Source organism: Carcharhinus amblyrhynchos, unplaced genomic scaffold, assembly GCF_965287045.1.
Source record: "Carcharhinus amblyrhynchos unplaced genomic scaffold, sCarAmb.v2.hapA scaffold_38, whole genome shotgun sequence".
Lineage (NCBI taxonomy): Eukaryota > Metazoa > Chordata > Chondrichthyes > Carcharhiniformes > Carcharhinidae > Carcharhinus > Carcharhinus amblyrhynchos.
In genome coordinates, this window is record NW_027649779.1 from 2,479,634 (window position 1) to 2,503,811 (window position 24,178).

The following is a 24,178-nucleotide window of genomic DNA, read 5'->3' on the forward strand; positions in this document are numbered from 1 at the left end:
ATAAACTAAAATAGACATGAGTTTCTGAGCGATTTAAAAATAAATCAACTGACTGCTGAAAGGGTTAACTTTCAGGCTCTGTAGAGCCTTTTGTACAGAGCCTAAAGCAAGTGAGAAAAAAAAACTTGGCACTCAATTAAGGTATTTTACATAATTTAAAAAAACTTTTCTAACAACAAAACAAACTCAATTTTAAACTTCATTATTCATTTTTTTGTTACATTCTTCAACCTAATTATTGTAATTTGATCAGTTATTGTTAGGGATGGATAACTTTTGTGCTTTATAAACTGATTCACTCATTGTGTAAATTCTACATGGGCTCGGAGAATCAGCAGCCAGACTTCTTCATTCTTATCCTTATTTTCCTCTCCCACCGCTCCCTCTGTTTTGGGGGAGGGTCGTGGGGATTCCAAATCTCATTTTATCATAAAAGTGAAATACTGCGAATGCTGGAATCTGAAACAAAAACACGAAATGCTGGAAAATCTCAGCAGGTCTGCAGCATCTGTGGAGAGAGATTAGAATCAATGTCTCAAATCTGAGCCATCGAAATGGCTCTATTTTATTGATAGATTTTGTGTTCTTACTTTCCAAATGGCAGGTAAGAGACCTGTCTGGTACCCAATTGAGCTCTGATTTTTCACTGGCCATGATGGAGTAAGATAATAACCATTAGAATCTCTCAGAGGGTCCGCTTTTCAGTCCTGTGCTACTTGGAATATACCGTCACTTCACTGACTATCGGGTCACAAATCAGTCAGTTTTTAATCACAAATTTAGGATAAATTAATTTAAACAATGCCTGAGAATGCTTCTTAATTTCTTATCCAACTACCTACCACTGTTTGTTAATTGGTCAGACCCCCCTTTTTACAGATTTGGGTATCTCAACCGCTGAACACCAGCCGGTCCTGGGATAAGTTTAATTCCAACTCATTCCCAGTAAGTATTCTCACCAGGTCCTCCCTGGGGGTCCTGCTCAGCAGCTTTAATGGTCTGTAATTGCAGAAACTGAGCTGTCACAGGAATGTGGTCAAGACAGTCCAGTCCCATAATGCCTCACACTCAATCTGCAGTCCTTCCATTATAACAGAATATGTGTCTGTCTGTAGCTGCCTCGGCCATGGTCAACCCCAACACTGCCTTCCTGAACTGCTACAATGCCTGTAAATACACCCACAGTGCTGTTAGGGAGTGATTTCCAGCTACACGTTCCAGACTTTCACTAACTGTAGGTGGTTAACAGATTGATATATTCCATTCAACCACACCCAAGCTGAGTTATCCCAGTTTCATTATTGTCCAGGACAATATATTCACAATATCTTTAAAACAGAAATTAAACATTCCCATTTGATTTCAGGTACTAACATATTCTGTTAGTTTGTTCTTTATTGTCGATGTCAGGCTGGGGTTGTTCCCCTTGGAGCAAAGGAGGTTGAGGGGAGATTTGAACGAGGTGGACAAGATTCTGACAGGTTTAGATAAGGTGGACAAAGTAAAGCTGTTCCCATTCGCTGATGGGACAGGGACGAGGGGGACAGAGATTTAAAGTTTTGGGTCAGAGATGTAGGGGGAGGAATGTGAGGAAGAATATTTTGATGCAGTGAATGGTAATGACCTGGAACTCACTGCCTACGAGGGTGGAGGAAATGGAGACACTAAACAATTACAAAGGAAACTGGATGCGCATTTTGGGGGGGGGGGGGGGGGGGGAGGTTTCAAACAGAAATATTGACTAAATATCTCTAAACTTCCGAACACCCTGTCACTCTGTGATCCTTGTGAAATTTAAAACCAGGTATTCGCAACAAGACTCAAAGAGCATCAGCTCACTGGAGGCAAAGTCGTGAGACCGGCCAGTCCAGCAGAAAGAAACCCTCTGACCCTCCCCATTGACTAACTGTGAGAATGAACAAAATGCCGTCCTGGATGTAATTGAGGGCAGAAACAATAACAGCAGAATCCAATCTCTGTGAACTTGTTGGTGCCTCAGCAGCTGTGATAAAATTCTGAACCCTTTTTATACACTGAGCAGGTGAACAGTTTCTCCCCAGTGTAACCTCACTGATGTCTCAGCAGGTGGGATAACTGAGTGAATTCCTTCCCACACTGAGAGCAGGTAAACAGCCTCTCCCCATGTGAACTCGCTGGTGTCTCTGCAGGTTGGATAACTGACTGAAACCCTTCCCACACTGAGAGCAGGTAAACGGCTTCTCCCCAGTGTGAACTCGCTGGTGTGTCCGCAGGTGGAATTGTCGCGTGAATCCCTTCCCACACTGAGAGCAGATGAACAGCCTCTCCCCAGTATGAACACGCTGGTGTGTCAGCAGGCTGGAGAATTGAATGAATCCCTTCCCACACTGAGAGCAGATGAATGGCCTCTCCCCATTGTGAATTTGTTTGTGCCTCTGCAAGGTGGATGACACAGTGAATCTCTTCCCACACTGAGAGCAGGTGAACGGCCTCTCCCCAGTATGAACACGCTGATGTGCCTGCAGGTCGGATAACCGAGTGAACCTCTTCTCACACTGAGAGCAGGTGAATGGCCTCTCCCCAGTGTGAACTCGCTGGTGTGTCCGCAGATTGGACAACTGGTTGAATCCCTTCCCACACTGAGAGCAGGTGAACGGCCTCTCCCCAGTGTGAATTCGCTGGTGTCTCTGCAAAGTGGATAACACAGTGAATCCTTTTCCACACTGAGAGCAGGTGAATGGCCTTTCTCCAGTGTGAACTCGCTTGTGTGACTGCAGGTGGGGGAGTCGAATGAATCCCTCCCCACACTGAGAGCAGATGAATGGCCTCTCCCCAGTGTGGCTGCGCCGATGAGCATCCAGCAGAGATGGGAATCTGTATCTCTTTCCACAGTCTGCACATTTCCATGGTTTCTCCATGGTCAGGCGTCCTTGCCTCTGCCTTGGATGGACAATCAGTTGAAGACTCGTTCACACACACAATACATGTACAGTCTCTCCCTGCTGTGAATGGTGTGATATTTATTCAGGCCGTGTAACTGGTTAAAGCTCTTCAGTCAGTGCACTGGAACACTCTCACTTGAATGTGGAAGTGTGTTGATGCTCTTCCAATCGCACTGATGTTTGAAATCTTTTCAAATCTGCTTCCAGATTCAATGGTTGATGATGTTCAGCTTCCAAGGAACATGACTCTGCCAGATCTAGACCTGACATTTGAGATTTCAGCCTGTGATTCCTCTTTCAATATCCTGTAAAACAAGTTGACGCAAGTCATCAGTGTCAGTACAGGATCGAAATTCAGAACAGACAATTCTAGTTCTATGGAACATTCTTTCTTCTCTCATTCCCCAAAAGCTGCAAATCTCCATCCCACACACTCCCTCCACTCTCACACTGCTGTATCTAACATTCACCCTCCCAATTCTCCTGAAGTTGATGATTGAGGCTGATTGCTGTCCTGGATGTGGAGATGTCGGTGTAGGACTGGGGTTAACACAGTAAGAAGTCTTACAACACCAGGTTAAAGTCCAAAGGTTTATTTGGTAGCAAACGTCACTAGCTGAAAATCTCCACGCAGGCTGCCAGACAGATAGGACTGGACTAAAAACGTGCGGAATATACAGACTGGATTCGCTTCCTTACCCTTCAGTTGCTGCATGTCCCCAATTTCCCCCAGAATGAGAATAGAAATGGAAAGGGGGAGACATTGATTTCCTCCCAGATGTTGCCCAGAGGAGGAAGTGTCTTCTGAAGCTCATTGGCTAACTTCCGCATTGTGACGTCACAATCGAGCACTAGCTGAATCAGCCAATAGGAATCACTCCGCGGTGACGTCATCGGATTTCAGTGCGCACGCCCGGGCACACAAACCCAGGAGCCCCGCCCTCCCCGCTCTCCCCCGCCCCCCGGTCGAGCAAAGGTCATTGAAGCAAAACCCTGCGGATTGGACACCAGCTCAGTGCGGCTGGCGGCCAAAGCCCCGCCCACCCCCACGTGGGTTCGGGTTCCGTCTCCTCATTGTCCTCATGCGGGAGATTGACCAATGGCGACGCGTGGAGGACCGCATGGCGCTGGTCCTCCAGCCAATCAGAGTCTTGTATCAATGGCCGCGCGGAGCTTCCTGTGGACATGAATGTGGGGGTTCGATCAGTAAGTTTGCTGATGATAGAAAAATTGGTGTTGTGGTCAATAGTGAAGAGGAAAGCCTTGGGTTACAGGACGGTATGACTGGCTGGTTAGATGGACAGAACAGTGGCAAATGTCATTTAACCCCAAAATGTCTGAGGTGATGCATTTTGAAAAAACTACAAGGCAGGGAATACACAATCAACAATAGGACACCAGGAAGTACAGAGGGCCAGAGGGATCTTGGGGTGCATGTCCATCAGACCCTGAAGACAGCAGGACCAGACTGATAAAGTGGTTAAGAACGGATATGGGATACATATCTTTTTTAGCCAAGGCATCAAATATTCCAATAATAAGAAGTCTTACAACACCAGGTTAAAGTCCAACAGGTTTATTTAGTAGCAAACACCATTAGCTTTCGCTTGCTGCTCCTTTGTCAGGTGATTGGGAGATCTTTTCACAAACAGAGCATACAAAGACACAAAGTCAATCACAGAATAGTGATTGAAACACCAGACTTTACAGCTAAACAAGTCTTAAAGGTACATTGTAAGTGGAGAGAGCATGAGCACAAGTTAAAAGATGTGTATTGTCTCCAGACAGACGGTTAGTGAGATTTTGCAAGTCCAGGAAAGTCATGGGGGTTACAGATAGTGTGACATGAACCCAAGATCCCAGTTGAGGCCATCCTCATGTGTGCGGAACTTGGTTATCAGTCTCTGCTCAGCGACTCTGCGCTATCGTGCGTCGTGAAGGATGCCTTGGAGAATGCTTACCCGAAGACCAGAAGCCAAATGCCCATGACTGCTGAAGTGTACCCCAACAGGAAGAGAACAGTCTTGCCTGGTGATTGTCAAGCGGTGTTCATTCATCCGTTGACGTAGCGTCTGCATGGTCTCCCCAGTGTACCATACCATGGTTGTGAGACCGGCCAGCCCAGCAGAAATACTCTGATCCTCCCCATTGACCAACTTTGAGAACGAACAAAATGCAGTCCTGGATGTAATTGAGAGCTGAAACAGTAACAGCAGAATCCAACCCTGAATATCACTCATGAACTTGTTGGTGTCTCAGCAGCTGGGATGAAACTCTGAATCCCTTCCCACACTGAGAGCAGGTGAACGGCTGCTCCCCAGTGTGAACTCGCTGGTGTGTCCGCAGGATGGATAACTGGTTGAATCTCTTCCCACTCGCAGAGCAGCTGAATAGCCTCTCCCCAGTGTGAATTTGCTGGTGTGTCTGCAAGTGGGATAACCGAGTGAATCCCTTTCCACACACAGATCAGGTGAATGGCCTCTTCCCACTGTGAATTCGCTGGTGTGCCTGCAGGTTGGATGAGTCAATGAATCCCTTCCCACACTGAGAGCAGGTGAATGGCCCCTCCCCAGTGTGAACTCGCTAGTGTCTCTGCAGTTGGGTGAACTGCATGAATTCCTTCCCACACTGAGAGCAGGCCTCTCCCCAGTGTGGCTGCGCCGATGAGCTTCCAGCAGAGATGGGGCACTTTATCTCTTTCCACATTGCGCACATTTCCATGGTTTATCCATGGTGCAGGCTTCCTTGCCTCTGCCTTGGGTGGACAATCAGTTGAAGCCTTGTCCGCACACACAACACGTGTACAGTCTCTCCAAGCTGTGAATGGTGTGATATTTATTCAGGCTGTGTAACTGGTTAAATCTCTTCAATCAGTGCTCTGGAAAACTCTCACTTGAATTTGGCAGTATGTTGATGTTTTTCCAGTCACACTGATGTTTGAAATCTTTTCAAATCTCCTTCCAGATTCAATGGCCGATGATATTCAGGTCCCAAGGAATATGACTCTGCCAGATCTAGACTTGACGTTTGAGATTTCAGCCTGATTCCTCTTTCAATATCCTGTAAAACAAGTTGACACAAGTCATCAGCGTCAGTACAGGTTAGAAATCCAGAACAGACAATTCTAGTTTCTAAGGACATTTTTTCCTCTCTTATTCCCTGCTGAGAATGAGCAAAAGGCAACCAAGAAGTGAAGTTTGTGGGGTGTGACAGTGAGGGGGTGGGAAGAGACACAGGATCTGGGGGAGGGTGAGGGGAGGGGGTGGGAGTGGTCTCTCGTGTGGAGTCAGTGCCAAGCTCCCAGTCTCTGGAGAAAAGTCTCAGGAAGCCCACAATGGTGTGACTGATCGATAAAAATAAATCAATGCTGGGAGGGTGATTTTAGAAAGTCTCGCCCTAAGGGGATGGACACAGCTTGTTACCAGGTTAAAGAGGGGAGTTTAGCTCTTTCCAGGGACTGGAGGAGGGGGAGGTGGGGTGGGATGGGGTGGGGGGGTGTGCTTCCAGACTCTGTCCTTCCCCCCGGCTCTTGGATGAACCAGTTCTGGTTAGATTGTGGGCTGGAGGGGCCTGGAGCCGGAAACCCTGGGGTTAAAATAGCCCGACTTTGTAATTACTCACAAACACGTTAACCCTTTGGTGGGTGGCAAAGCGTAAATTAAATATCTGTAAAATGAAACTGTCTATTGGTTGTGTGTGTTTGAGAGCTTGTTTTAAAATCATTGGTCCAATTCAGAGCCTGTTTTGCTGCTGAGATTCTGGCTGCTGATTTGGACACAAATGTTGTAAAGTTGTCTTCTGCAGCCTGCTTTCTGCAGTTTAAAATCCCAAAGACACAGGCTTTCGAAAGACTCAATACTGGATGATTTATTTTAGTTTTCTCAGCATTTCTTTTCAATATTTATATTGGGCAAACACCACATTTTTTACCTAATGTATGCAACTTCATTACAATATTCGAGGGGGAGGTGGGAAGAGAGTGGGGGGAGAGAGACACAGACAGGCAGGGAGAGAGATGGAGAGCGAAAGAGACATGGGAAAAAGGCGGGGCAGAGTGAGGGGAAAATAGGAAAAGACAGCAAAAGGTGAGGCTTGTGGGGGTTGCGGTGAGGGGGTGAGAAGAGATACAGAATCTGGGGGTGGGGTCTCGTGTGGAGAGGGAGAGAGAGGAAGATGTCTGATTCCCTTATTTCCCACTCACTTGACCCCAATCCTGACAATATTACTTTGTATCTGGCCCAGTTCAGGCTGTGTATATGTGGGATCTTGCTGCGCACTCATGCTCTGTGTTTCTCCCCCACCCCCCCACCCCCCACACTTCTCGCACTGTGACTATGCCCCACAATTTAAATGTAAAAAAGATGGAGGGGAAGAAGGAGGGTGGGGTAGCAGAGAGAAACAGGGTGAATGGAGAAGGGGTGGGGAGTGTCGGGGGTTCAGTGAACGGGGGTTGGGGACAGAGACAGAGGCTCTGAGGGTGGGGATGTCCTCCTGCAGTGTGAGATTCCTTGTGGGATCCGGATTGTAACATTCTCAGTCTCTCTCTCTCTCTCCCTCTCATTGTAAAGCACTCAGGAGGGAGAGGGAGCTGAAATTCAAATTCCTGAGCCTGGGGGAAAGGCTTGGTCTCAATCCCAGAGTCCTGCTTGTGTTTTTAGACAGGGCGCTGGGATTTGTGGGTGTGGATGGAGAGGATTGTTCTGGTTAACTGGGGAGAGGGAGATTTGTTCTTTCTAGCTGAGGTATAATGCAGCCTCTGTGACTAGGCCTCACTTCAAGCACTAATTCTCAGGAGCCCTTTTGCATTCCCAACAGGGTTTAAGTGGCTGGATTCAGTGGTTCAATAAACTGTGCAGCAGCCACTTCAGGATGGGTATGTGGATTTTCGTGCTCTCCCTCTCTCATTTCTGTTTTGATTGTGAGGTTTTATTTTGAACGGTTGAGAGGGATTTGGAGGGGGATTGAAGAGGGTTTGGGCAGTGGGGGATATGGGGCTGAGAGAGATTTGGAGGGGGATTGAAGAGGGTTTGGGCAGTGGGGGATATGGGGCTGAGAGAGATTTGGAGGGGGATTGAAGAGGGTTTGGGCAGTGGGGGATATGGGGCTGAGAGAGATTTGGAGGGGAATTGGAGAGGGTTTGGGCAGTGGGGGGTATGGGGCTGAGAGAGATTTGGAGGGGAATTGGAGAGGGTTTGGGCAGTGGGGGGTACGCGACTGAGAGAGATTTGGAGGGGGATTGAAGAGGGTTTGGGCAGTGGGGGGTATGGGGCTGAGAGGACTTTGGAGGGGAACTGACGAGGGCTTGGACAAGTGAGGAGGGTTTGGGCAGTGAGCGGGGTCCAGGGCTGAAAGGGATTTGGAGGGGGATTGAAGAGGGTTTGGGCAGTGGCGGGTATGGAGCTGACAGAGATTTGGAGGGGAATTGATGAGGGTTTGGACAGTGAGGAGGGTTTGGGCAGTGAGGGGGGGTCCGGGGCTGAGAGGGATTTGGAGGGGGATTGAAGAGGGTTTGGGCAGTGGGGGGGGGGGGTACGGGGCTGAGGGGGATTGAAGAGGGTTTGGGCAGTGAGGGGGGGTCCGGGGCTGAGAGGGATTTGGAGGGGGATTGAAGAGGGTTTGGGCAGTGGGGGGTACGGGGCTGAGAGGGACTTTGGAGGGGAATTGACGAGGGTTTGGACAGTGAGGAGGGTTTGGGCAGTGGTGGGGTGTATGGAGCTGAGAGGGATTTTGGAGGGGAATTGGAGAGGGTTTGGGCAGTGAGGAGTGTTTGGGCACTGAGGGGGAGTTGGAGAGGGATTGAAGAGGGTTTGACAAAAATGTATCTATCTCAAGATTTAAAGGGAGCAACTAATTTAGCATCAACTGCCTTCTGTAGGACAGAGTTCCAAACCTCTACCATCCTGAGTAGAGGTGCTTCTTAACCATGATTTGTGAATCTCTGGGCTTTTCCAGTCACAGAAAGACCTGAAATTTTCTCTCTGACAGAATCAACAAACCTGTAACATTCCACATTCAGATTCTGCTGACATTCAGGTCCTGTTGTGTTGAATGACCCAGTCAGATCACAATGTGATGTTTGATTTGTGTTTCCCGTCTGTCAATTCTCCACTTCCAGCACCCTGTAAATTTACAGAAACCATCACTGTCAGTCCAGGATAGAAGTTCATCTTCAGGTGTAGACGCTTGTTTCACAACTAACTAAACTCAGGACAGAGCTGTGCTGCCTGTTGACACTAGCTGCTGCGTTAGTTATTTAAATTGTACACCTTGGTGCTTCAGCTTCAATTGTAATTGAATCACAAAACATGATTATTTTGATGCAATAGCACCCTTCAATGGCGGCTATCTTACCCAGCATTCACAGGGAACCAGAATAAGCCCTCGCCCCGGAACAGATTTCGCGCATGCGCACTGTAGATCTGAAACGCATGCGCAGTGGGTGTTGCTGCTGCACTCGCGGGGAGGCGGTTTTATCGGCTCCGGGTTTCCAGGGAAACGGCTGATTCTGGAGGGTAATGGAGGCGGTGGGTGGGGAGGCTTCATCAGCACCCAGTGGAGACAGGAAACCCCGAGTAATAACTGCTGGGTGCCGCCTTCGTCCCATTGGGGACCGCGAGCACAGATGCCGGAGTTGGAGGCCCCGAGTTAACGGCTGTCATCCTGAGGGAAGCGCTGCGCATGCGCGGTGCTCCCTGCCAGCAGGAGGAGAGAATGTTGTGAATTTCTATCCGGGACTGACAGGGAGGGACTTTGTTTGGAACCTCCTTTTACAGGGAGTTAGAGGGGGAGGATTTACACACAGAAAACTCAACCCCAAGAGAAACGTTCCTCGCTTAATTTCCATTCTTGACTGACGGTGGTGATCTTTTTTACAGGAAATTTGATGACAAAATTTGAAGGCAAACTCAAACCAGACATCAGATCAAAACCTGACAGAGTCCACTCCATTCATCAGAACCTGAATGTAAGTATGTCTGTAGATAAAGATCCAAACACTTGTGTGACTGGAAATAGGAAACAATAATGTCGTGGAAGGATTTGCAAAAATGGGATCCAAAACTTCACCACATCCTTGAGTGAAGAAATCCTTCCTCATCTGAGCTTTCTCTCCATTTTTCAGCCCATTCCAATAAGTCTTGACTCCCTTGTCATTCAAAAACTGTCTAACTCAACCTTGAAGATATTCAATGCCTCCACTGGTCCCCATGGAGAGGAAGCCAGATACTAACAATTCTCTGAGGGAAGAGATTTGTCCAAATATATAATGTCACTCCAGTCCAATGTTACACAACCAGATAAGTGCATTTTATTACAGAGCCATAAATAATATATCTAATCTCTGCCATATAAAAATATCAGACACGTCTCTGTCCTGTATTAGTATACTGTCCCCTTTAATATATTTCAGAAATGAGATGGGCACATGAAGGACATAAACTTGCAGGGGAAAGGAAATATAGAAGGGGAATGGGACTCACTGGATTGTTCGACAGAAGTCAGCATGGACTTGAGTTACTGAATGGATTCCTTCTGTGCTGTAATGACTCGATGAGTGGAAACATACAGAGCTACACTGCCTCATTACAAGATGAGAAATACTAAATGTACTTTGTTACAGAACCATAAATAGTATATCAGATCCACAATATTAACAACACTCGGCATATCTCTGTCCTCTAATAATTTATTATTCTCTTAAATGTCAACCATCTCCGAGGGAAACCAGCCCTTTAATTGTGAACATTAGGAAAGAGACCATCCTTTTAGCCAGACAAATAAATGTGTCAAGCTGAGGGAGCAAAGGATGTCAATGTCTTTGAGAAAGTGTTATAATGCAGAAGTCAGCCAATGAGCTTCAGAGTGAAACTTCCTCCTCTGTGCAACATCTGGGAGGAAATCAATGTTTCCCCCTTTCCATTTCTTTTCTCATTCTGGGAAAAATTGGGGACTTGCAGCAACTGAAGGGAAAGGAAGTGAATCCAGTCTGTATATTCCACACATTTTCAGTCCAGTCATATCGGCATAGATCTGTCTGGCAGCCTGCATGGAGATTTTCAGCTGTGAGTCTCCAGGACAGGAAGCAGTGAGCCCGATTGAGCATGGATCTGTCAATCAGCACCTTCAGGAGAATTGGGAGGGCGAATATTAGATACAGCAGAGTGAGAATGGAGGGAGAGTGTGTGGGATGGAGATTTACAGCTTTTGGGGAATGAGAGAGGGAAAAAAAATTGCATAGAAACTAGAATTGTTCTGAATTTCTATCCTGTACTGACACTGATGACTTGTATCAATTTGTTTTACAGGATATTGAAAGAGGAATCACAGGCTGAAATCTCAAACGTCACATCTAGATCTGGCAGAGTCATATTCCTCAGGATCTGAATATCATCGGCCATTGAATCCGGAAGGAGATTTGAAAAGATTTCAAACATCAGTGTGACTGGAAAAGCATCAACACACTGCCAAATTCAAGTGAGAGTGTTCCAGAGCACTGACTGAAGAGCTTTAACCAGTTACACAGCCTGAATAAATATCACACCATTCACAGTGGGGAGAGACTGTACACGTATTGTGTGTGGGCGAGGCTTCACCTGATTGTCCACCCAAGGGAGAGGCAAGGACACCTGCACCATGGAGAAACCATGGAAATGTGCAGACTGTGGGAAGAGATACAGAGCACCATCTCTGCTGGATGCTCATCGGCGCATCCACACTGAAGAGAGACCATTCACCTGCTCTCAGTGTGGGAAGGGATTCAACCAGTTATTCCACTTGCAGAGACACCAGCAAGTTCACACTGGGGAGAGGCCATTCACCTGCTTTCAGTGTGGAAAGGGATTCCCTCGATTATCCACTTTGCAGAGACACCAGCGAGTTCACACTGGGGAGAGACCGTTCACCTGCTCTCAGTGTGGAAAGGGATTCACTGTGTTATTCCAACTGCGGAGACACCAGCGAATTCACACTGGGGAGAGGCCATTCATCTACTGTCACTGTGGAAAGAGATTCATTGACTCAACCAGCCTGCAGATACATGAGCGAGTTCACACTGGGGAGAGGCCGTTCACCTGCTCTCAGTGTGGAGAGAGATTCATTCAGTTGTCCCACTTGCAGAGACACCAGCAAGTTCACACTGGGGACAGGCCATTCACCTGCTCTCAGTGTGGAGAGAGATTCATTCAGTTGTCCCACTTGCAGAGACACCAGCGAGTTCACACTGGGGAAAAGCCATTCACCTGCTCTCAGTGTGGAAAGGGATTCACTCTGTTATCCACTTTGCAGAAACACCAGCGAACTCACACTGGGGAGAGACCGTTCACCTGCTCTCAGTGTGGAACTGGATTCACTGTGTTATCCCATCTGCGGAGACACCAGCGAATTCACACTGGGGAGAAGCCATTCCCCTGCTGTCAGTGTGGGAAGAGATTCATTGACTCATCCAGCCTGCAGATACATGAGCGAGTTCACACTGGGGAGAGGCCGTTCACCTGCTGTCAGTGCAGGAAGAGTTTCAACCAGTTATCCCACTTGCAGAGACACCGGCGAGTTCACACTGGGGACAGGCCATTCACCTGCTCTCAGTGTGGATTCGGATTCAGTCAGTTAACCCACTTGCAGAGACACGAGCGAGTTCACACTGGGGAGAGGCCATTCACCTGCTCTCAGTGTGGAAAGGGATTCACTCGGTCATCCAGCCTGCAGTCACACAAGCGAGTTCACACTGGGGAGAGGCTGTACATAAGAACATAAGAAATAGGAGCAGGAGTAGGCCATCCAGCCCTTCGAGCCTGCCCCGCCATTCAATAAGATCATGGCTGATCTGTCGCTGCTCAGTTCCACTTTCCCGCCCTCTCCCCATAACCCTTAATCCCCTCTCCTATCAAAAACCCATCAACCCGCGTCTTAAAAATATCTGCTGTTAGTGTGGGAAGGGGTTCACTGACTCATCCAGCCTGCTGCAACACCAGCAAGTTCACACTGGGGAGAGGCCATTCACCTGCTGTCAGTGTGGGAAAGGATTAAGAACTTTGTCCGCCCTGCTGAGACACCATGAGTGATTCCAGGGGTGGGATTCTGCAGTTATTGTTTCTGCTGTCTTATGTCAAGGGCTGCTTTTTTTTCATTCTTACAGTTGGTCACTGGGGAGGGGCAGAGGGTGACTTTAAGAACATAAGAACTAGGAGCAGGAGTGGGCCATCTGGCCCCTCGAGCCTGCTGCGCCATTCAATAAGATCATGGCTGTTCTTTCTGTGGACTCAACTCCACTTACCTGCCTGCTCAGCATAGCCCTTAATCCCTTTACTGTTAAAATCTCATCTATCCTTGCCTTAAAAGCATTCAATGAGGTAGCCTCAACTGCTCCCTGTGCAGGGAATTCCACAGATTCACAACCTTCTGCTGGACTGGCCGGTCTCACAACTTTGCCTCCAGTGAGCTGATGCTCTTTGAGTCTTGTTGCGAATACCTGGTTTCAAATTTCACAAGGATCACAGAGTGACAGGGTATTAGGAAGTTCAGAGATACTTAGTCAGCATTTCTGTTTCAAACCCCCCAAATGCCCATCCAATTTCCTTTGTAATTGTTTATTGTCTCCACTTCCTCCTCCCTCATAGGCAGTGAGTTCCAGGTCATTACAATTCACTGTATCAAAATATTCTTCCTCACATCCTCCCCAGTATCTCTGATCCAAAACCTTAAATCTGTGTTCCCAGCCTCCCAACCCCCACCCTGTCCTTTTCCCATCAGCTAATAGGAACAGCTTTTCTTTGTCCACCTTATCTAAACCTGTCAGAATTTTGTCCACCTCTGTCAAATCTCCCCTCAACCTCCTTTGTTCCAAGGAGAACAACAGAGGCCTGACATCGACAATAAAAAAACTAACAGAATATCTTAATACTTGAAATCAAAACTGGAATGTTTAAATTCTGTGTTAAAGATATTGTGAATATATTGTTCTGTACAATAAAGAGATTTGAATAACTCAGCTTGGGTGTGGTTGAATGAAATGTATCAATCTGGTATCCACCTACAGTCCAGAGGAAATCTGGAATGTGTGGCTGGAAATACTTCCCTAACAACACGGTGGGCGTATTTACATCTCACGCATTGTAGTCGTTCAAACTGGCAGTGTCGGGATTGACAATAGCCAAGACAGCTACATACAGGCACATATACTGTCATAACTGAAGGACTTCAGATTGAATGTGAGGCATGATGAGACTGGACTATCTTGACCACATTCCTATGACTGCTCAGTTTGTGCTACAATGAACCATTAAAGCTGCTTAGCAGGGTCTCAACAGAGGGCCGGGTGAGAATATTTACTTAGAATGAGTTAGAATTAAACTTATTCCAGGACTGGCTGGTGCTCAGCGATTGAGATACCCAAAGCTGTAATCAATCAAGAAACAGTGGTAGGTAATTGATGAAGAAGAAGTGTTTTCAGGCATTGTTTAAATTATTTCATCATAAATTTGTGATAAGAACTGTAAGGACTTGCAACCCAAGAGTCGATGCACTGATGGTATACTCCAAATAGCACTGCGCTGAAAAAGGGGTCAGAGCAAGAAGTGTTTTCAGGCATTATTTAAATTATTTCATCATGAATTTGTGGTAAGAGCTGTGAGGGACCTGTAACCCAGCAGCCGGTGAATTAACAGTGTGCTCCAAGTTGCACTGGGCTGAAAAGGGGATCTGAGCAACAAGTGGTGACCTCAGACATTGTTTAAATTACATCATCACTGGCCAACTTCCGCTTTGTGACGTCACAACGGAGCCATCACTGAAACAACCAATAGGAATCACTGCTCCGCGGTGACGGCTGCGGGTCCCAGTGCGCAGGCCGGGGCCTGCGCGGACCCGGGAGCCCCGCCCCCACCCGTTGCTCCCCTCCCCCGGCCCCTCCTCGAGCCAAGGTTTCCTGACAGGCGGCTCCGGCCAGAGCGAGAGGCCGCTCGGTGATCTCCCCCTCCCCCACGGCCCTGGACTGCGCATGTCCAAGGGAGGGGGGGAGCTGCGCATGTTCCGGGGGAGAGCCCACCCTCTGACCTTCACATTGAATTGTTGACCAATGGGAAGAGTTGGAGGACCGGAAGGACTGTGGCCCTCCAGCCAATCAGAGCGCGATCTTTGTGACAATGCAGATTGAACTTCAGACAGACTGAAATGTCCTCTTTTGTTGGTCAGTTGGATAACAAGCCATACCTAAAAGAGGCCAACATCTGTGAGTAAAATACTTTCTATTTCTTCTCATTCTGGGGGAATTGTTGACTTGCTGCAACGAAAGGGAAAGGGAGTGAATCTAGGGAGGTTGCAGACTCTGGAAAGTTTGGCCCAGCTCTGTCAATCAGCCTGTGGAGGCTCAGTATTATATCCAGCAGAATGAGAATGGAAGGAGAGTTATTTTTTTCTTCATTCATGAGACATGGGCATCGCTGGCTTTTGCTACCAAATGAACCTGTTGGACTTTTAACCTGGTGTTGTGAATTGTCTGACTGTATTTACCCCAGTCCAACGCCGGCATCTCCACATCATTGCTGGCTGGCCAGCATTTATTGCCCATCCCTCAGTGCCCTTGAACCGATTGGTTTACTGGGGCGTTTCAGAGGGCAATGTGAATCAGCACATTACTGTGCCTTTGGTGGCACATGTAGGCCATGCCAGGTGAGGATGGCAGATTTCCTTCCCTAAAAAGCATTAGTGATGGGGTTTTCCGACAATCTACAATAGTTTCACAATCATCAATAGATTCTTAATTCCACATGTTTGTACTGAATTCAAATTCTACCATTTGCCGTGGCAGGATTCAAACCTGGGTCCCCAAACATTAGCTGAATTTTGGATTAATAGTCTAGCGATAATACCACTAGGGAATTGCCTCTCAATGTGTGAGATGGAAACTTACAGCTTTTGGGGAATGAAAGGGGGAAAAAATGCTCCAGAGAAACTAGAATTGTCTGTTCTGAATGTCTATCCTGTACTAACGCTGATTACTTTTGTCAACTTCTTTTACAGATGTTAGAAATGAGGATTTAAGCCAGAAATCTCAAACCAAACGTTGCATCAGGATCTGAAAGATTCAGTTGATTCATTGCAAAGTGAAGATCAGTGGCCTTTGAATCTAGATGGAGAAATAATTGTCTGCTCTATCAGCTTCATCAGTTATTAATTCTCAGTGTGACTCGAAAAGCATCAGCACACACACTTTGAACTGATTGTTCCAGCCTTAACCAGTTACACAGCTTGAAAAAACATTCCCGTTTGGAGCTTGGAAAGACCCTATGTGTGTCCAGTGTGCGGAAACTTAATTTGATTGTTGAACATGGAGAGACACGAGGACACCTACACCACGGAGAAACCGTGGAAATGTGAGGACTGTGGAAAGAGATTCATAACCCCCTCAAAACTAGAAACTCATCGACGTATTCACACTGGGGAGCGGCCGTTTACCTGCTCTGATTGTGGGAAGGGATTCACAAATTCATCCCACCTGCTGACACACCAGCGAATTCACGTGAAGGAAAGGCCATTCACCTGCACAGCATGTGGGAAAGGTTTCAAACATTCATCCACCCTGAAGATACATCAGCGAGTTCACTCTGGGGAGAGGCCATTTACTTGCTCTGAGTGTGGGAAAGGATTCACTCAGTTATCCAACTTGCAGACACATCAGCGAATTCACACTGGGGAGAGGCCATTCAGCTGTTCTGAGTGTGGGAAGAGATTCAATCAGTTATCCGATTTGCTGACACACCAGCGAGCTCACACCGGGGAGAGGCCATTTACCTGCTCTCAGTGTGGAAAGGGATTCACTCAGTCATCCAACCTGCAGACACACCAGCGAGTTCACACTGAGCAGAAACAATTCAGCTGCTCTCTCTGCGCGAGAAGGTTTAAATGGTTATCCAACCTGATGCGACACCGACAGGTTCACACCGAGGAGAGGTCATTCATCTGTTCTGACTGTGGGAAGGGATTCAAAAATTCAACCCATCTGCTGACACACCAACGAATTCACACTGAGGAGAAGCCGTTCATCTGCACAGTGTGCGCAAAGAAATTCAAAGATTCATCCACTCTGCAAAAACACCAGCGAGTCCACACTGGGGAGAGACCATTCACCTGCTCTGATTGTGGGAAGCAGTTTCGAGATTTGTCCAACCTGAAAAGACACAAACGAGTCCACACTGGGGAGAGAGCATTCACCTGCTCTGACTGTGGGAAAGGATTCACTCAATCATCTACCCTGTTGAGACACCAGCGAGTTCATAATTGATTACAGTTGTTGGATTCTGCTGTTAATCACATCCAGCACTGAAATATGTTCACTCTGACAGTTGAAGTGGGAGGGTCAGTGAGTTTCTTTCTGCTGAACTGGCCGGTCTCACAACTTTGCTTCCCTGTTTTTAAACAAAGGCACAACATTTGCCACCCTCCAATCTTCAGGCACCTCACCTGTGGATGTCAGTTCAAATATCTCTGCTAGGGGACTTGCAATTTCCTCCCTAGCCTCCCACAGTGTCCTGGGATACACTTCATTAGGCCCTGGGGATTTATCTACCTTGATGCACTTTAAAGAGCCTCACATCTGTAGTGGTTACGCTGGTAGAAGGTATTCTGAGAGACAGAATCTACAGGCATTTAAAGAGGCAAGGACTGATTAGGGACAGCCAGCATGGCTTTGTGAGTGGAAAATCATGTCTCAGAAGTTTGAGTTTTTTGAAAGGGTAACCAAGAAGGTAGATGAGGGCAGTGCACTTGATGTTGTCTACATGAACTTTAGCAAGGCCTTTGATAAGATACCACATAGTAGGTTGTTGCATAAGATTAAATCTCACGGGATCCAATGTGAGGTTGCTGAATGGATGCAAAATTAGCTTGATGACAGAAACCAGAGGGTAGATGTAGAGAGTTGTTTTTCAAACTGGAAGCCTGTGACCAGCGGTGTGCCTCAGGGATCGGTGCTGGGTCTCCTGTTATTTGTCATTTGTATTAATGATTTGGATGAGAATTTAGGAGGCATGATCACTAAGTTTGCAGATAACACCAAGGTGGGTGGCATAGTGGACAGTGAAGAAGGTTAGTTCGGATTGCAGTGGGTTCTTGATCAATTGGGCCAGTGGGCTGACGATTGACAGATGGAATTTAATATAATGCGAGGTGATGCATTTTGATAGATCGAACCAGGGTAGGGCTTAGTTAATGGTAGTGCATTGGGGAGAGTTGTAGAACAAAGAGATCTAGGGGTACATGTTCATAGCTCATTGAAAGTGGAATCACAGATGGACAGGGTGGTGAAGAAGGCATTCGGCATGCTTGGTTTCATTGGTCTGAACATTGAATACAGGAGTTGGGACGTCTTGTTGAAGTTGCACAAGACATTGGTAAGACCACTTGTAATACTGCACACAGTTCCGGTCACCTTATTATAGACAGGATATTATTAAACTAGAAAGAATGCAGAAAAGATTTATTAGGATGCTTCTGGGAGTTGATGGTTTGAGTTATAAGGAGACGCTGGATAGACTGGGATGTTTTTCCTCTGGCGCATAGGAGGCTTAGGGGTGATCTTATCGAAATTTATAAAATAATGAGGGGCATAGATCAGCTAGATAGTCAATATCTTTTTCCAAAGGTGGGGAAGTCTAAAACTAGAGGCCATAGGTTTAACATGAGAGGGGAGAGATACAAAAGGGTCCAGAGGGGTGACTTTTCAGACACAGCATGGTGAGTGTCTGGAACAAGTTGCCAGAGGTAGTAGTCGAGGCGGGTGCAATTTTGTCTTTTGAAAAACATTTAGACTGTTACGAGTAAGATTGCTATCAAGGGATATGGGCCAAATGCAGGCAATTAGGACTAGCTTAGTCATTTAAAAAAAGGGGCGGCATAGACATAGAAAAACGGACAAGCACATTCACGTACAAACACAAAGGCACACACGTGCACAACACACATAAATACATTCACAAAACACAGAAACATGCATGCATACAAATATGTATTCATACACCATAAGTTCATGCAAGATATACACAAACAAGCACGCTCACGCAAATACACTCATGGGCAACACATACGCGAACAAAAATACACACACACACAAATACGCTCTGACACAAATACTTCCATGCACAAATGTACAGAGGCACACATACATTCATTCTCTCCCTCACCACACACACACTTACACACGCATACTCACACACACACACACATACACATGCACTCATTGACATGAACTTGTACAAACAGGCAGAAAAACAACATGCACATAAATAATCAAATATGTACAAACACACATACACACACAGAAATGCAAACACACAAGTACAACACACGCATAAACATATGCAAATAGGTACACAGATCCAAGCTCAAACAGATACATGCATATTCACATTCCAGACAGAAGCACATGCATGCAGATCCACATACATACACAAACACATACATACATTCAGATGAATACATGTTATTAGATATTCACACTGACAGGAATATAGGTACAGAGACATGTAATGTTCTACACATTAACACGCAAACATGGAAAATACATATGTACACATTAACAGACTGCACACAGATGGCCAGAGAGTCAAACTTCTACATGCAAAACATTACCATGCTCAAATAGAACAGAACACCATAGCACACATTGCTTCACACGGAAACACAAACATCGTTATGAAGATATCAACATGGATATACAGACACTAATATGTTAACAGACGTGCACAAAAAGACTGAGAAACAGGCTCACACAGAATGGGAAGGAAACCATCCCCATGTGACAGAAATTAACATATTAAAGTAGGCATGAACACATGCACACATTGTGTGTGACATTAGTAAATATGTATCGACTTCACACAATAAGAGCCATGCATCCACAATGTCAGCCGAATAAAATATACAGACACACACACACAACAACACAAATCAACAAGCACAAGAAAATGAACATGTTCATTAAACCTCATGCACACATATTAATGCAGGACCAAATGTTAGTGCAGACCACGAGATTCTCATGCACATGCACACAAATGCAAATTGCATCGATAAACACGTTGAGAAACTGAATTTAAGCTCATGATCTACTAAGCATTTCCACCATCAATGAGAAAAGATTGGAAATTACATCCCGGCTCTTAAACAGCAACATTCACTGTTTACAGATCAGTAAACATCTGTGAAAACAATCATTGATCAGTGAACATTCCTCCACATCAGTCATAACATTCTTCAATGCTATGAAATGTTCAAAAATGAACTGACACTCAAGAAAACATCTTCAGTCCTTCTGACATGGACTGTCCAAGGAATGTAAAGATCAGCTGTGAAAATAATTATGGAGATCGGCTACTGAGTGCCCTGAACTTAATCGTAGATATATATCGAAAATCATACAGAGAATACATTAACAGTTTATGAAGGAGAACGGGGAAAGAAAAATAACAATAAGATTCCCTGGATCAATAAAGTAATCTAATTTCATTTCCTGGTGTCCATCCCCTAGACTTCACTGATCACATCTGGATTGAAAGCAATGAGGATGATAACAGCAACATCTGGACAACCGCTTCCACATTCATTGTCCTGTTCTTCCTGAGCATGTCCTACAGCACTGCCATCACTCTGGTGAAGGTGAGATGATTCAACTCACTCACATTTCACACTGGTAGAATGTATTTGAAACATCTCTCAATGTTTCACTGATTAAAAAAACTCCAACGTTAATGTCCCGCATCATAAACATTTGCTTCAATATTGTATTTTTCTTTTACAGATCAAGTAATGAGCTGAATTTTGAACGCAGTAGATTTACCACAGATTATCAAAATCTCTGGATGACACAGATACAATATCTGCTCTCAGTGACTATCAGTAAAAAAAATTCTCAGCTTGTCATTCTGAATCTGTAATTGAGGTAATGATAGACATTATTTCAGTTTCCAGTGTGAAATGTACAAGGCATTTTTGTTAGAATGTAATTGTGGTTAATAGTTTAAATGCCATGTATAATTAAGAAACTTTTCTCATTCCTCATTCGCATCTGATAATTCCTCTTTCTATTAAGATCCTGCTTTCTCTTTCTGGTGTATGTACCAGATGTACAAATATTGATGGATTCCCTGTGCATGTGTCCTGTTCTCAATGTGAAGCTCGATCGTTATGTTCACTTTTCTAGCTTAAAACAAATGTCGCTGTAAAATATTCTCTGAATTTTTAAAATAAATATTGAATGAAATTTTAACCAACTCTGGCTTGGATTAATTCCTTTCTCTTCAAAACCCATCAACACCGCCCCATTTTCCCTATTATACGGTTTTCCCCTCTTTCCCAGGCAGGGATTTTTCCCAGTCAAGTGTGGGATGTGGTTGAACTCAAGACCCTTCAGTGAAAGAGCCACTCTGCCACCCAGTGACCCATCCGTTTAAATACACATTCATCTCTGCCTTTTCATGATAAAATCCAGAGACCTGAGTGAATAATGCGGAGAACCCTTCATTCGAGGCCAATGCAGGACAGTGTGTGACAGAAGATAGTTTTCTATGCACTGCCTCTTGAAAAAAAAAAGCGTTATCAGTGTCACCATAGGGTGGGTTACCAGACTGTATCTCTCTTTATATCATCCGATGAAATACTTCCCAGACAGGCAAACCACAAGCTGGATAGAGGAAACATACAGAACAGATATACAAATCATGACATGAAATGAAGAAATTGAGGTGTATTTCACTTAAACACATCATCGATTACAAATTTCCAAATTATGACTAGTCTTGTGGGTAATTTGACAATTTGAGATAGTCTTCGACTATAGACAATATAAAACTCACGAGACAGATATCTCTGTGTGAGGGGGTAACATTAATTGAAAACAAAAGCAAAATATACAGCTGCTGGGAGATCACCAAAAGGGTTAAGTGGCTCTGGAATAGGGCCACTGGAATATTTTGTTATTCATTGTTACGGGATGTAGGCGTCACTTGCTGGGCCAGCATTTCTTGCCCATCCCTAACTGCCCTCCATTTCAGAGGGTATTTGAGAATCAACCACATTGCTGTCAGTCTGGAGTTCACATGTAGATCAGGCCAGGTAAGGACGGCAGCTTTCCTTTTCTAAAGGACGTTACTGAATCAAATGGGTTTTTACCACAATTGACAATGGTTAAGGTTTGTCAGTAGACTTTTAATTCCAGATTTTAATTGAACACAAATTTCACCATCGACTGTGGTGGGATTCGAACCTGGGTCCCCAGAGCCTTACCCTGAGCCCAGTGATAATTCCACTGGGTCACTGCCTCCCCTATTGATCCAATTGTTATTGTTTATCTCAGGGTGCAGGAACAACAGAATCCTGCTTTGTGGGTCACACATGAAGTCGTCTATGTTTCAGCAGGCTGTAATACTGATTAAATCCCTTCCCACACATGGAGCAGTTGAATGGTTTCGACCCAGTGTGAACTCGCTGGTGTCTCTGCAGGCGGGATGGATCAGTGAATCCCTTCCCACACAGGGAACAGGTGAACGGTTCAGTCGCAGTGTGAGCTCGCTGGTGTTTCAGCATATAGGATGAATCAGTGAATCCCTTCCCACACACAGAGCAGGTGAACGGTTTCTCCCCGGTGTGAATGCGTTGGTGCCTCAGCAGGCCAGACGACTGAGCGAATCTCTTTCCACACACACAGCACAGGAATGGTCTCTCCCCGGTGTGAATGCGTTTGTGTTTCAGCAGATCATCACTTCTTTTAAAGCTCTTATTGCATTCTGAGCATTGAAAAGGTCTCTTATCAGAGTGAATGTGTTGGTGTTGATTGCAGTAGGAAAACTGAGCAAATCTTTTGCCACAAATGGAACAGGAGAATGGCTTCTCCCCTGTGTGAGTGCGGCGGTGTCTCCGGAGGCTGGATGACTCTGTGAAAGCCTTCCCACACACAGAGCAGATGAATGCCCTCTCCGCGGTGTGAATACGCCGGTGACGTAGCAGATGCTGTAAAGAAGGAAATGTTTTCCCACACACAGGGCAAACGTACGGCTCCTCCCCAGTGTGAGTGCCCTGGTGTATCAGCAGACTAATCCTCCTTTTGAAGGTCTTCTCACATTTAAAGCATTTAAAATGTCTCTTCTGAAAATGAACCTGTTGGTGAACGGTGCAGTGGGAGGACTGAGTGAATCTCTTCCCACACTGGGAGCAGCTGAATGGCCTGTCCTTGGTGTGAACTTGTTGGTGCTCAGTGAGATGCACTGAGTCACTGAACGACTCCCCACAGTGGGAGCAGCTGAATGGTCTCTCGTGTGTGTGAAGGAGCTGGTGCTCTGCGAGGCGGGAGGATTGAGTGAACCTCTTTCCGCAGTGGGAGCAGTTGAACGGTCTCTCGGCAGTGTGAAGGAGCTGCTGTTGGGCCTGTTCCTCAGAGGTTTCAATGCTTTCCCCAGAGTCAGAGCTTTGAAGAGGCTTTTGAATAATGTGGTTGAGTTGGTGAGCCAGCAGGTTGGACGAACACATGAATTTCTTCCCACACACGGAGCAGGTGAATGAACTCTCACTATTGCGAGCTCGCTGTCGTGTCAGCATGTTTTCCAGCTGTATCAATCCCTTCCCACAGGAGGAGAAAGGAAACAGATTCTCACCAGTTTCCAACTGAGATGGTCAATTAAATCCCCTCAGATGTACAAATCCCAATGAACTGCTTCACTCTGTCTGACGTGAGATTTCTTTGTCCAGACTGCAAATCCCCCTCTTCTATTTCCTGTAAAATTAGTTTACAAAGAATTACATGACTGGCACAGTGGCAAAGTGGTTAGTACTCCTGCCTCACAGCGCCAGGGACTTGGGTTCGATTCCAGCCTTGGTTACCTGTCTGTGTGGAGTTTACACATTCTCCACTTGTCTGGGTGGGTTTCCTCCGGGTGCTCCAGTTTTCTCCCACAGTCCAAAGATATTCAGGTTAGGTGAACTGACCATGTTAAATTATCCATTTTTTCCCCCCAGGATGTGTAGGTTAGGGAGATTAGTGGGGTAAATAATTTGGGTTATGTTGTTAATGCTATCTTTGGAGCTCCGTTCCTCAAAAGTGGAAGTAGAACTTGATTTCAAATAGATATATCTCTTGGGGATAAGGGGATTTAATGGTGGGGGGTGGATTAGGAATTGAATCTGAGGATCAGCCATGACCATAATGAATGGCAGGGAATGTTCAAAGGGCTGAATGGCCTACTTCCGTTTCTATTTTCTATGTATGTTTCTATGTA

The 24,178-nt window shown here is 45.9% G+C and overlaps 2 protein-coding genes across 2 annotated transcripts in view; one reads left to right on the forward strand and one right to left on the reverse strand.

Annotated features, from left to right (window-relative positions):
- The window catches only part of LOC145362386 (uncharacterized), an 83,601-nt gene that overhangs the window by 58,507 nt on the left and 916 nt on the right, over positions 1-24,178 (reverse strand). The window contains 3 exon segments of the mRNA XM_080218438.1: positions 2,145-2,820; positions 22,456-22,671; positions 22,756-23,676. Coding sequence (XP_080074564.1) covers positions 2,145-2,820; positions 22,456-22,671; positions 22,756-23,501 — 1,638 coding nt within the window. The 5' untranslated portion in view covers positions 23,502-23,676.
- Positions 9,385-17,543, forward strand: LOC145362296 (uncharacterized). The gene is given in 6 exon segments (XM_080218379.1): positions 9,385-9,433; positions 9,797-9,885; positions 11,225-12,657; positions 12,831-12,976; positions 16,249-16,803; positions 16,861-17,543. Coding segments are annotated over 4 exon segments (2,142 nt in total). The 5' UTR covers positions 9,385-9,433; positions 9,797-9,885; positions 11,225-11,552; the 3' UTR covers positions 17,197-17,543.